This window comes from Ovis aries, chromosome 5, assembly GCF_016772045.2.
Source record: "Ovis aries strain OAR_USU_Benz2616 breed Rambouillet chromosome 5, ARS-UI_Ramb_v3.0, whole genome shotgun sequence".
Lineage (NCBI taxonomy): Eukaryota > Metazoa > Chordata > Mammalia > Artiodactyla > Bovidae > Ovis > Ovis aries.
In genome coordinates, this window is record NC_056058.1 from 1,316,943 (window position 1) to 1,331,086 (window position 14,144).

At 49.8% G+C, this 14,144-nt stretch overlaps 1 protein-coding gene across 1 annotated transcript in view; it reads right to left on the reverse strand.

Moving 5' to 3' along the window:
• Positions 1–1,088: 1,088 nt before the first annotated feature.
• MAML1 (mastermind like transcriptional coactivator 1) overlaps positions 1,089–14,144 on the reverse strand; it is a 60,082-nt gene continuing 47,026 nt past the window's right edge. The window contains exons 2-5 of the mRNA XM_012179064.4: positions 10,835–12,247; positions 7,457–7,696; positions 6,132–6,228; positions 1,089–4,542 (exon numbers count right to left, since the gene is read on the reverse strand). Of these exons, the coding sequence (XP_012034454.3) occupies positions 3,563–4,542; positions 6,132–6,228; positions 7,457–7,696; positions 10,835–12,247 (2,730 nt within the window). The 3' untranslated portion in view covers positions 1,089–3,562. The remainder of the gene's footprint in view (positions 4,543–6,131; positions 6,229–7,456; positions 7,697–10,834; positions 12,248–14,144) is intronic.

The following is a 14,144-nucleotide window of genomic DNA, read 5'->3' on the forward strand; positions in this document are numbered from 1 at the left end:
ATATTAAAAAAAAAATATATATATATATATATATATATACACAATATCTCATCAAGTGGGAGTATGGCAACTTACTTAACTAACCCCTTCTGACAACTCTATCTGATTCTCCTAGTTTTCTGCGGTTATGAATAACTATCAGGAACACCACTGTTATCAACTTTTTCTGCACCTGGATTTATTTTCAAGGATGGCTTCTCAGAGTTGGAATTGCTGGGGTGGACAGATGACATGAGTATTTTAAAGGAGCTTACTGCCTTTTTCAAAACCTCTTTCCACAGAGAGCGCTGTACCGCAGCCTGCCTCTGACCAGCACAACCGCCTCCCTTTTACCACTTGGGACTTCTCTGAGCGCTAGGGAGAGCGACCCCCGCCCCCCAACACGCATTCTGTGTCTTCTCAGCCAAGACTGTTTGAGTCTGGTGTTCTTCCCTTCCCTGCGCCCTACACTCGGGGCTCCATCAGAGTAACCAAACCTTTTCGTTCCATCACGTGGCGGGCTTCCTCCCTGAAGGCCGCTCTCTCCTGCTCTTCTGAGAGCTGCCGCTTCTCCAGGCCTGACCCTCTTCCAGCCTGTGCCCGAGGTGAGAAGTCCCTGAGCAGACGCGCTTTCCAGGCTCCCGGCGCGTCTCCATTTGAGGCCCTCGGCAGCGTGACATCGGCAGGAGTGAGGGGCGGACGTGCCAGAGCACACGCATTTCTCACATGAAAAAGGAAACGAAACAAGACCCGGAGAGCTGCGCTGACAATACACCTAAGGGTTTTAAGTAGAACATCTGAACTGCCGAGGACCTGTAGCGTCCCTGACTTACCTGGTCCAACTTTCCTCACATTAGACAGAGGACGTGGATGAGCCAGAGGGGAGAGGCCGGCGGCCCTAGGCAAAGTCAGTGCTAATTTCCTATCTATCATTTCTATCTATCTATCAAATGTAAAAGTCACTCTGAGGGAAACCAAGCCCAACGCCCCCCCCCACCAATGTCCATTAAAAAAGCAGCTAAATCACAAAACTACCGAACAAAGCAGCTGTGCACTGGTCCGCCGCCTGCCTCGCTGGCACGGCCACGGGAAGTAAAATACATGGGCAGTTTCCATACTAGCAAAATACTTTTATTATTTTATAGTGATAAAACAGGAAAGGAAAGACTTCTTTTTGGTGTATACCAGAGTTAAGGAAGTAAAAGAATAAGGGAATTAATAGAATTTGTATGTACTTTGATGACAGTAAAAAGTTAACAATACCAACTGTTTGTCATAAAACTTATAGCCCCCCAAAACACATATTATAAAGGATCATAGTTTTTAAATCTATAAAAGTAAAAAATATACAGTCAGAAGCTCTAACGCTTACTCCATCTTTAATATAAAATTGTAAACATTTATTTACACAAAGCAAATGTGTATAACAAAAGTCCGAGCACCCTTTTGAGTCATGGCTCCTGGAAGATGGGGGTTTGCACTGAAGTGGAGTTGTCTCCTTCCCTGACTACCTAAAAACCAGATTCATAAATAAAGCCACTGGCAGCTCCCCGGGGGGCCCCCAAGCATCACATTTATTGCTCTGACAAGCAGCAGGTGAGAAGCCTGCCATCCGTCTGGGCGGCCCCAGGACTAAGGCAGGGGCAGCCCTCCCCACAAGGCGGGGCAGAGGTGTGAGTGCCGAGGACAGAGGTGAGCGGCAGCCAGAGGGAGACCGGGAGAGGAACAGGGACCCACCACCAGCCTCCAGCCGCTATTTTTGGTAAAAAAAAAAAAAAAAACAACCCACTGAAGTCACCCTCTTCCCCTTCAGACTGGGGAGCTCACTCGGAGGGCGGCGTCTCCACTGGCTTTATGACGCATCCCTTTCTCTGAGCTATATCCAGCCTCCGGGGAGGGCTGGGAGGGTGATAATAGGGAAATGGCCCGAACGCCACTCACGGCGGCAAATGGCTACTAGAGAAGACCTGAGGGTCCAAGCACCCCCATGAAAGGCACTGCTGGTGCAAAGTAACTACCGACGTGTGCACAACCCTCCATCCCCTCAAAGCCACTCAAGCTGGTTGTGTGAGCATTTTTCTTGGCTCAATTTTTTACATATGATACTCCTTGAATTATCCATTTTGAAACTCCGGGAACTAAAAATGGGGTTGTGATTCCGCCAGAGATCACTGCATATAAGCCACTCTCTTCAGTGTACTGCTTTCCCTCCAGTACTCCATCTGAAAGAGTTTCCCCCTGTGCTTACTGCTTCTGCTATACTGAAGTGCTCTCTCCGTCTTCACTTTCCACAACGGCCCACAGGTAATACTACTACGTGGACTCTTAGCTTAGTCAAGACCTAAACAGTCATAGACCTTAAAAGAGAAATCCACTTGAATTTTTAGAAAGGATGTGTTAGTGTTACAAAGCAATTCTCTCTAAAAAGTGCAAGTCGTCTGAAGAGGCAGTGGCAGCAGTAGCAGAACGGAGTGGGGCCCCTCCTCTGGCCTGGGTCCTCTTTCCTCCTTCCCCTGAACCTCTGCTTTCTGGGGAGGGGATACCCGCCTCCTTACAATGCTAGGGTTTCCTGGGGAGTTCTAACGACTCTTTTCCTCTCCAATCTAGTAAATTAGTGCCATAAGGAGGTTTTCCACTTGGGCTGGAGAAATAAAGAACGGAAGGCAGAAAGAACGGTTATGGGAAATGAAGACAGGGTGAAAGAAAAGACACCTGTGCAGAACTCAACAATGATCACCTTCCTGATACAGTAAATACGAGTCTCCAGAGAAACTGCAAATGGTGGGGAGTCACAACAAGAGAGACACAGGAGCCCCAGTTTGTATTACAGCCTTTAGCCTGGGGTCCTGCTCTGAAAACACGGGAGGAAGGGACTCCTCAGCCCAGGTCCTCCTAAATGCCAACGTGGAAGAACAGCATTCTGGGAGAACGCGGGGCTGCAGTAACGACCGCATCTCTGCCACTAGCTCTGCTTCTCACGGCATCCTGTTCCTTTTTGGCACATGCAATTTTCCAGTGAGCCTCTCTTTGTCCTGAAAGCTGACAAACAGCAGGAATAAAAAAGGCTCTTAATCAAAAGGAAACCCTAAGTTTCCAATGCCACTTATAGATTTTAACCACCTACCCTAATCTGTTTTAAAACCTTAAAACCTTTAAAAAATCTTTTCTATGCTACAAATTGCAAATAGTTCCACTATAAAGTTTCAACAAAAATCTGTCCCAACATTGGGCCAAGTGGAGAAATCTTGGATTAGATCAAAATGATAGCACAGATTTTTATAAACCTGGCGTCGTGGGGTTTTACTGTTGGCTTTTTGGTCTTCTGGATTAAAAAACCACCTGTAGAACCCTGTCGTGCTGTGCCAACCCCATACAGTGACACCAGCAGATGGGGGCGGGCCAGCCCGACATACCAACTGCTGGCTGGGAGCCGTGGGCCCCCGGCCCCGGGAGGACCAGGCCTCAGCTCCGCCTGCCCGGCTCCCTGGGCTGTGGGCTTTTGGTCCAAAGTAGTTACTCTTTCTTGAATCTGAGAACAAAAATACAGGCTGTGTGAACACTGAAAACACCACAAATCCTCCTGCTACTGAGGCCCAAGGAGGTCGTCCAGATCACTCATCCACTCCTCCGAAGTCCTGTTCTTCAGCAGGGAGTCGATCAGGTCGGCGTCCCCAGCCATGCTGGCCAACCCGCCACTGCCCGGCTGCCCGCTGTAGGCGAAGGGCAGCTCCTGGCCTGCGGTCCGCACGGGGTAGGCCTGGGCACAGTGCAGGCCTGGCCGGCCGCCCATGGCTGGGGCAGGGCTCTGGCTGAAGGCCCCCAGCTCTGGCCCTGCCGGGCTCAGGCCCGACAAGCCCTGCTGTGGGGCTCCCTGGGGAGGTGCTGGGGCAGGGGCACTGGTCCTCTGCTGTGCGTTCACAGTGGGCAGCATGGACCCTGCCACAGCTGCTGAGCTCATGGGGGCCATGGGTCTGCTGGGCATCGCCTGAGAGAACTGCGGGCTGGACATTTTCAGGTGGGCCTGCTGCAGGTGGAAACTGGAGGCTGCAGTGAACGGGCTTACGGTGCTGTTTCCTGGGGGCTGGCCGCTCAGGTTTGGCATTCCCTGATGTTGCCAGGTGGAATTCTGGCCTCCCATGGCTGCTGATACCCTTGGGACCTGTGGCTTAGTTAAACCCGAGTTCAGGGTCCCCTTACTGTGCTGCTGGGAGAGACCAGAGTTCCCCAGCGAGTTCTGTCCATAGGCAGCTGAAACCGAGGTGTTCTGGCCCACGCTGGTCTGCCGCGGAATGTGGGCATGTCCGTTGGTGGCCTGTGGTGGAGGCTGGGCAACCATCTGGGTTATGCCGGAAGTCATGCCGTAGAGGCTGCTCTGGGGCATGCTTTGGGAGCCAGTGAACTGAGCCACACCCCGGTCCTGCTGGCCTGAGTTTGAGGGGAGAGAAGAAACCGAAGTGTGTCCAGGGCCCATTGGCATCAGATTCCCAGCCTGAGGGAACACTCGGGGACAGCTGGAGCTAGATGGACCCAAGCTGTTCACGCCAGGCATGGCAGAAGAGGGCCCTAGAAGAGAGAGAGAGTGCTGTCAGCCAGGCCAGCGCTGCTTCACCTCCACTAGGAGACACAGCTAAGACCCACGCAGCAACGGCCACCCCGCGGGCGCGCAAGGCAAGGGCAGTGTTCTGACACCCCACCAGACACGCACGATCACTGGAACCTTAGAGAAGAGAGCCCTGGGGGCCAAAGGCTCCCCACAGCATGGAATGGAGGCCGGTCTGGAGCGATAAGGAGATTAAGACAGGTACATTAAAGGAAGAAAAGGCACAGAGGAAGGGGCAAACTCTGTGGCCAGGATGTGGGGAGAGCGTCTGGGGTAAACGGAGAGATGGTCCTGGCCAGATCCAGAGGGGCTGCAGCCCCCACACGGGGACAGGGCTGTAGAGCCGCAGGGTAACTGGACTGTGGCTGGCTCAGGCCTCGCTGGCCGGGGACTGACAGGATCACTCGGATGAGGGCCCACACGGTGTGGTACCGCAGGGTGCGGAAGGGAGGCGATCAGAAGGCGTGCACCGAGCGCCTGCTCTGCGGCGCAGGCTGCGCTGGGGAGGCAGGGGCCTGTCCTCGGGGACCCTGCCGTGTGGGACTGTCTCAAGCACTGGATGCGTGGTGACAGCACTAACAAAGACACTGTTTTGTGCACGCAGGCGAGGGGCTGTTCAGGAGTTGGCCATAGCTGAGTACGCCTTGTTTCTCCTCTTCTGCTTTCCATTAACACCTAACTAAAGACTGAGTTGAAAAAGAGAGAAATGCTGAAATAACCCACTTCTTTCCCACTGACAACACACAGCAACAGTAAATGGGATAAAGGCAGGAAAGCTGGCCAAGGCTCAGCTTCTGAGCTGCCCACAGACTTCAGTCCCCTGTCAGCATAACGTAAAACCCACGCAGCCTCCTCTGGAAGCACGGCTGTGGGCACCACCACCAGGACATGTTATAGCAAGAGTCACTAACCGAGGAAAGCACAGGTTTTGAAGATAGTCCAAGAGCTAGGAAAGCAAGTATGGCCTGGACTTTTCTGCATCTATCAGCTGAACTCTCTCAGTATTTCTAGAGCAACAGCCTGCACAATGCTGGTCAGGCTCTCTCACGCATCTGAGACATGACAGCTGAGACCTCAGAACGCTTCCTGCCCCCACCAGATCAACCTTCTGCTGCTGACACCAACATGAGTAGACAGAGAGAAGAAAAGAAGCAACAGGCCACAAGCACATTAAGTTTCTCCTTATCTGGAAAATAGGACAGGATCATTTTTTACAGAGACACATAACAGTAGACGCAAAGAACTTTCTTAAGAATTACAGAAGCTACTTCCTATGGATAAGATATCTTTCAACTGGAAACAATTTTGCCTTAAACGACTATATAGCCAGGGACCCAGCCAAAGCAGCCTGCTTCTGTCCTCCTCCTCTGGCTGACCTACAGGTCACCCAGAGAGCCAGGCTCCTTACACAGACTGAAGCTACAGAAGCATGTAAGTCCATTTAGCAGCTATAATGCAAAGCTGAGCAGACAGCAGAAAGTCAGCATGAGGGGAACGTCTGATCGATGCCTGCCTTCCCCCGCCCCACACCATCGTCTCAAACACTGCTCACCTGTGAACTGTCCAACCTGTTGTGGGAAGGTGCTCTGTGTTGGGTCTTGATACTGGGGTGGCGGGCGGGTCAGATGGCGCTGAAACTGCTGCTTCTCCTAGAAAATGCCAAGGTCAACAGAAAACAAGACCCCCATAAAACAAAAACAAAACGATCAGAGAAAAGTAAACTGTCCAAGTTTGTTACTCAGAGGGACTCCTGTGGAGATAATGTTCACAGTCTCATTTGGGGGATTCTTAGTAAACAGTGTGACACAGAATGATGGGTCAGACCTAAGGAGCCACAGAAAGGAACGGAGTTCTGATACACGAGACAGGATGGCTGAATCCCAAATGCTTTATGTGAAATGTCCCAAACAGGCAAATCTATAGGGATAAAAAGTAGATCAGTGGTTGCCTAGGCTTAGGAAGATGAACGAATAACTTTTAATGGGTACAGGGTTTCTTTTAGGTAATGTTCTAAAACTGGTTATGGTGATGGTGTGTAACTCCGACTAAACTGAAAACCATTTGAATTATATACTTTAAATGGGTGAACTGTATGTCACGTGAATTATATCCCCCAAAGCTGTTATTTAATACATGGTGAAACTGCGGCAGTACTGTCGGTTTTAAAGTCGTCCTCAATCAACTTTATCCCCTAGGTAACTAGTTCTCTTCTGTCTTAGGATGTAATTTAAAGTCCTGAGAATTCCTGTAACCTGGAAAATCCCATGGACGGAGGAGCCTGGTGGGCTGCAGTCCATGGGGTCACGAAGAGTCGGACTCGACTAAGTGACTTCACTTTCACTTTTCACTTTCATGCACTGGAGAAGGACATGGTGTTCTTGCCTGGAGAATCCCAGGGACGGGGGAGCCTGGTGGGCTGCCGTCTATGGGGTCGCAGAGTCGGACACGACTGAAGGGACTTAGCCGCAGCAGCAGCAGTACAATCTGATCACCAAGGGGGCAAACAAACTGCAGGGCGAGGAGGGGGTTGTCAGTCCTAATTCTCAAATCCCAGGGCCTCAAGCATGTCTTCATTTCCCTACTCTATGTTCTGCCTTATAGCAAACTCTTCTGGAAGCTGCTGGAAAACTGGTTCTAATACACTGAGATTCCACCTTCATTAATCCCCACTAAGTGACATAAAGCTGCCCGGACACAGGCTGCCACTGCCTGAGAAATAGCCCACTCCTGTTTCCCAGAGTAATCTAAAACCAGACATATAAACAATCACAAATCCACATACATGCATATGGAAGCCTGCAGCCACTGCAGTGACCTGGGAGGCAGGCAAACACGGGAAGGGGTGGGGGTAGAGTGTTCTCCCGCCTTTCTCTTTACCTGTTCTGCCAGAAGGTGCTGTTGCCTTTGCAAAAACTGCTGTTGCTGCAAATGTTTTTGTTGCTGCTCCCTCTGCTTCTGTTGGTCCAAAAGCAACTGATGCTGCTTCATTATAGCTGCCTGCTGCTGGTTACTGATATAGGAGGAGCTACTGTGAGTGCTGGCCACGGAAACAGCAGATGGCTGAGTCCCCACACTGGCAGCCTGCGTCGGTACAGGGACATTGGGAGGGTTCTGGTCCTGTCAACAGAGACAAGGGGGCCTCAAGTCAGGTGGGACACACTGAGGACTAGGAGGCCTGATCAGGGCGGACGAGCTCTGTTTACTGAAAGCCTGGCTCCAGGTTCTCTTTGAAGCCTCTGCTCTTTTGGCACATGACTCCAGAGCCCTCCCAGCAAGGCAAGAGGCTGGAGACCAAAAGCACTAACACCCAAGTGTCCAGGCACGGCAATGAACAGTTAGTAGCTAAGTGTTAGCATTGTTTCCTACAATTCACCAGTGGCTTAAACGTGTATACCTGCATACCCAGTTCCAAAAGCAACTGTAGCTCGTAAATGCTCCCTTACTGGAATACATGGGCACAGATAGGCCCCCAGAGAAGAAGTTTCTGAGGGACACTGGTTGATGAAGAGGCTACCCTGAGTGTGCAAACCTTGGGCCCCTGGTGGCAGGGCTGTCCCTGAACCAAGAAAAATTATACAGTTTGTCCACCTATGTACAGCGTTTTCCTGGGACAGACTGCTTGGCTTCCGTCAGATGCGCTGCTCTTGTTTAGTCACTGAGCTGTGTCCAGCTCTTGCAGCTCCATGGACTGCAGCCCACCAGGCTCCTCTGTCCATGTGGCAATATACTGGCTGAAATGAGCAGAAGGAGGAACATCACACATACGTTCTTCTACTGAGAGATGCTTACACTGCTTTCAGTTTTTGGCTATCAGAAATAGCCATGCAATGAATATCTCGTACATAACATTCTTTCTCTCTTTTTGTATTATTTCTTGCAGAGGTATAATGTGTCAACGTTTACAAACATTTTTATGGCTTATGAAAACTATATAATGTCAAATTACTTTCTGAAAGCACTGTGCCCATTTACACATCGTTACTATGATCTGAAACATGTCAATTTCCTCAGCTATTACTAGCATAGAGTTTTTCTATTTTTAAAATGTTCAGTTCAGTAGCTCAGTCGTGTCCAACTCTTTGCAACCCCATGGACTGCAGCACGCCAGGCTTCCTTATTCATCACGAACTCCCAAAGCTTGCTCAAACTCATGTCCACCGAGTCAGTGATGCCATCCAGCCATCTCAGCCTCTGTCGTCCCCTTCTCCTCCTGCTTTCAATCCTTCCCAGCACCAGGGTCTTTTCCAATGAATCAGTTCTTCACATCAGGTGGCCAAAGTATTGGAGTTTCAGCTTCAGCATCAGTTCTTCCAACGAATATTCAGGCCTGATTTCTTTTAGGATTGACTGATTTGATCTCTTGCAGTCCAAGGGACTCTTCCAACACCAAGAGTCTTCTCCAACACCACAGTTCAAAAGAATCAATTCTTCGGCACTCAGCTTTCTTTATAGTCCAACTCTCACATCTGTGCATGACTACTGGAAAAACCATAGCTTTCAGACCTTTGTTTGCAAAGTAAGTCTCTGCGTTTTAATATGCTGTCTAGGTTGGTCATAGCTTTCCTTCCAAGGGGCAAGTGTCTTTTAATTTCATGGCTGCAATAACCATCTGCAGTGATTGTGGAGCTCCAAAAAAAGTCTGTCACTATTTCCACTGTTTTCTCATCTATTTGCCATGAAGTGATGGGACCAGATGCCATGATCTTAGTTTTCTGAATGTTGAGTTTTAAGCCAATTCTTTAACTCTCATCAAGAGGTTCTTTAGTTCTTTTTCACTTTCTGCCATAAGGTTTGTGTCATCCGCGTATCTGAGGTTATTGATATTTCTCCCAGCAATCTTGATTCCAGCTTGTGCTTCCTCCAGCCTGGTATTTCTCATGATGTACTCTGCATATAAGTTAAATAAGCAGGGTGACAATATACAACCTTGACATACTCCTTTCCCTATTTGGAACTACTCTGTTGTTCCATGTCCAGTTCTAACTGTTGCTTCTTGACCTGCATAAAGATTTCTCAGGCGGCAGATAAGGTAGTCTGGTATTCCCGTCTCTTGAAGAATCTCCCACAGTTTGTTGTGATCCACACAGTCAAAGGCTTTGGCGTAAGTCAATAAAGCAGAAGTAGATGTTTTTCTGGAACTCTCCTGCTTTTTTGATGATCCAATGGATGTTGGCAATTTGATCTCTGGTTCCTCTGCTTTCTGTAAATCCAGCTTGAACATCTGCAAGTTCTTGGTTCATGTACTGTTGAAGCCTGCCTTGGAGAATTTTGAGCATTACTTTGCTAGTGTCTGAGATGAGTGCATTTGTGCAGTAGTTTGAACATTCTTTGGCACTGCGTTTCTTTGGGATTGGAATGAAAACTGACGTTTTCCAGTCCTGTGGCCACTGATGAGTTTATTTATCTATTTTATTTTTGGAAATAGTTTTAATTTATCTAGCAATATCTGTACAGGAAATATGATGAATGTTTTAAAATATTAGTGTGTTACAAATACACAAGGGTACATTCACTGCAGCCTTTTACTTACAGTAGTAAAGGGAAGGAGATACCTCACTGCACCATGACAAAACAACTGTCATACAACTGGTATAAAGTCACACTACTGTCCGCTAAGCGTCAGCGGATCCATCTGTGTGGAAGGTGTGGCAGGGCAGTCCAGGACGTACTGCGGTGGAGAGAAGCCAGCGCTAGCTCTGAGGAAGGCTGGGAATGCTGTTTGTTTACTCTTCCGGGGGTGGGGGACACTTTAGAACGTGAATGTGAGTAGAAATGCAAACAATGATCATGATAAAACGGTTCTCGACCATCCTCCACCCTTCAGACCCAGTGATTCTGCCAGGCTTGACAGCCTTAAGTAAATAACCATGGACTTGAGACCTGTTAGGAAGCAGCATTCACCTAAATGCTATAAGCTTACTAAAACTTAGGGCATTTTGAACATACATATCTGAAAGTTTGTTTAAAAAAGCAGAGCCTCTAAGGACATTAAACATGATCTTTACCTTCAAAACACGGCCACGAACGATTTAAGTTGTGTGGCATGACAGAGACACCAGACCAAGTGCAACGGTTCTATCCTATTCTACTGAGAATCAATCCTGGTTTGCTTGGTCGATTTTCATTCCCAAGGGAGTTGGAAGTCAAAAAGTAGCTGTTCACTTACTCCCTTTGTTCCCCAACTATCTGGGACCTGAAAAACCACTCAGTGGGTGGACGTGAATGCAGAGTATCGGAGCAAAGACCCATGCTCACCTGGCTAGGTGCGACCAGTGATCGGAAGGGCATATTTCCTGGCTTTGGTTTTATCAGAAATAAGGAGCTCTGCTCACTGCTAAGATGAGGCAGCTGCTGGGGAAGATAAGCCATCAGGGCCGGCTTGCTCTGGCCAGCCCCAGGGCCGCCTTGTCCACAGTCTGCTTTGTAGTGAGAAAGGGGCTTGGTGTTGCCATAGTCCAACACCGAGCCTTGGCTAGCCACGGGGTTCTGATTCAAGTTACTTGGCGGCTGGTGGCTCAGCAGGCTCACGTGGCTGGGCTGGAGGTAGGGGCCTCCAGGTCGAGGGGAGCTCTTGTTGACACTGGGCATCATGAGCAGTTTGGAAGTGGTGAAGTCTGGCTTGTAACCAGGAGGGCTCGCCGGCTTTTCCACGGGGTAAGGGGCGTTTAAGGGACTATGGGCGGGGCCTGTCTGCTGCCACGTGGACATCTGGCCTGGAGCGGGTGCTGGGGCAGCCTGCTGCGGGTTCTGGAGCATCTGCTCACGCTTCTGCTTGGCAGCGATCTGCTGGAGTTGGTGGGCAGAGGACAGCTCTGAGCCTCCGCCTGGGCCCTGGCTAGGCAGCACCACACTGGAGAGGGCTCTCTGTGCATTCTGGGCCTGGGCTGATGCCGGCATCAGGCTGGGACTGGGGCTGTCCACCCCAGGCTGACCAGCGGTGTGGAAGAGGGGCTGGGAGCCCCCGAGGCTGGGTGAATCTGTGGTCACAGGGCCAGATGAAGGCCCCATAAAGGTCTGTCCTGCAGACCCAGCCCTCACTTGTGGAGAGCCTAACTGTTCCTGTTCAAAGGCCGCTGGAGAGAATTCTGTCTTAATATTAATCTCCTGTGCCAAGGGGGTCTGTGTGGCAGAACCAGAAGACTCTGGGTCCTTCTTCTCTTCAAAGTCCTCATTGAACAGATCCTTCATGTCTTCATCAGGCACTGACCTGTTCAGCTCCTCAATGAGCTCCTTCCACTCCTGCTCATTGAGGTTGAGGTCAGGCATGAGGTTGCCTTGAGAGATGGAGCCTCCGGCCCCTGCGATCATGCAAGGCAGGTCATCCATGGGCTCCTGTTTCAGTTCTTTATTCAGGCTCAGGGGAAATGACTCACTAGTGTTGCTGCCTCCGTTCAGGTGGAGGCTAGAGTCTGCCAGACACTTCTTGCTGATGGAGTCCAGCCCCAGTGCGTGCTTCCCAGTGGCCTGCAGGGCTTCAGGGCCAGGCTTGTCCGGCTGGCCAAGCGGGGAAGCCGGGGGCAGGCCGTTGGAAGAGACGGCGGCTCCGAGAGAGGCCTCTCGGCGCGTCTTCTTGTGCCCAGGAAAGAAATCTCCGTAGCCATTCTGCTGATCACCATTCTGAGGGGAAGTGGCACTGTCGAGATTCCTCTTTACCGTATCATGGAGATGCTGAAAAACATAAAGAAGAGTGACTCACGGACACAGCACCACGTACGTGACCCCTCTGCTCCTGAAGGTGACTGAGACCAGGGTCTGCACCCCTGGAGTGCTCTCCTGCCGATTCTGCTTGCCTAGTTTATACTCTCCACTTCCAGGAACACACACCCATTTCCCCTCCAGGGCTGTCTTCCCCTTCTCCTTTCCTGTGGCCTTGCCTGAATCAGGACTAGCTCAACTGCGGCTAAGCAACACAGCTGCAGTCCGTGAGTCAGTCCCTGGACATATGCAGCTCTTTCGGTAGGACACAAGTCTGATGCGGCCCAGAGTCAGCTAATCTGAGGGTGTGCCTGACGGTGGAGCCAGTGAGAAAGAGCCACGGAACATATATACATTCTTGAGAACACCACTTGAGTCCCCGGATCTAGGTTATGCCTGAGACCAGCCATCCCCCTGGACTTCTCACTTACAGGAACCAATGAGTTCCTCCTTACGTTTAAGCTGGTTTAACTTGGATTTCTGCTGCTCGCAGCTGAAGGAGACCTGGCCGGCGTAGGTTGGGCCTTGTCAGGGGCTGATCACGCGCTCCAGGCTCTGTCTCAGAGCACAGCACTCCCATGCCCTCTCCAGTCTTTCCAGGTGCCCTCTGGCTCCACCCCTTCTCTCCAGGCCTGGCTGCATCCTCATACGCCTCACAGGTCCTCTGCCTTTTGTCCCACTCTCCTCCCGCCAACCCTGAGCACCTTGCACCCCCTGAACCCAGTCACCAGCCCTCACAGACCCCACCGCTTCCGAATAGGACCGTTAATTCCAATATAGTCCTGTTAGCCTGGCATTGTTCCTTACTTCCATCTTCTCAACTGCATTTGTTCAACTAACCATGGAATTCCAGTTGAGCTGTTTCAAATCCTGAAAGATGATGCTGTGAAAGTGCTGCACTCAACATGCCAGCAAGTTTGGAAAACCCAGCAGTGGCCACAGGACTGGAAAAGGTCAGTTTTCATTCCAATTTCAAACAAAGGCAATGCAAAAGAACGCTCAAACTATCGCACAATTGCACTCATCTCACATGCTAGTAAAGTAATGCTCAAAATTCTCCAAGCCAGGCTTCAGCAATACGTGAACTGTGAACTCCCTGATGTTCACGCTGGTTTTAGAAAAGGCAGAGGAACCAGAGATCAAATTGCCAACATCCGCTGGATCATGGAAAAAGGCAAGAGAGTTCCAGAAAAACATCTATTTCTGCTTTATTGACTATGTCAAAGCCTTTGACTGTGTGGATCACAATAAACTGTGGAAAATTCTGAAAGAGATGGGAATACCAGACCACCTAACCTGCCTCTTGAGAAATCTGTATCCAGGTCAGGAAGCAACATTTAGAACTGGACAGGGAAGAATAGACTGGTTCCAAATAGGAAAATGAGTACATCAAGGCTGTATACTGTCACCCTGCTTATTTAACTTATATGCATAGTACATCATGAGAAACGCTGGACTGGAAGAAACACAAGCTGGAATCAAGATTGCCGGGAGAAATATCAATAACCTCAGATATGCAGATGACACCACCCTCATGGCAGAAAGTGAAGAGGAACTAAAAAGCCTCTTGATGAAAGTAAAGAGGAGAGTGAAAAAGTTGGCTTAAAGCTCAACATTCAGAAAACGAAGATCATGGCATCTGGTCCCATCACTTCATGGCAAATAGATGGGGAATCAGTAGAAACAGTGTCAGACTTTATTTTTGGGGGCTCCAAAATCACTGTAGATGGTGACTGCAGCCATGAGATTAAAAGACGCTTACTCCTTGGAAGGTAAGTTATGACCAACCTAGATAGTATATTCAAAAGCAGAGACATTACTTTGCCGACTAAGGTCTGTCTAGTCAAGGCTATGGTTTTTCCTGTGGTCA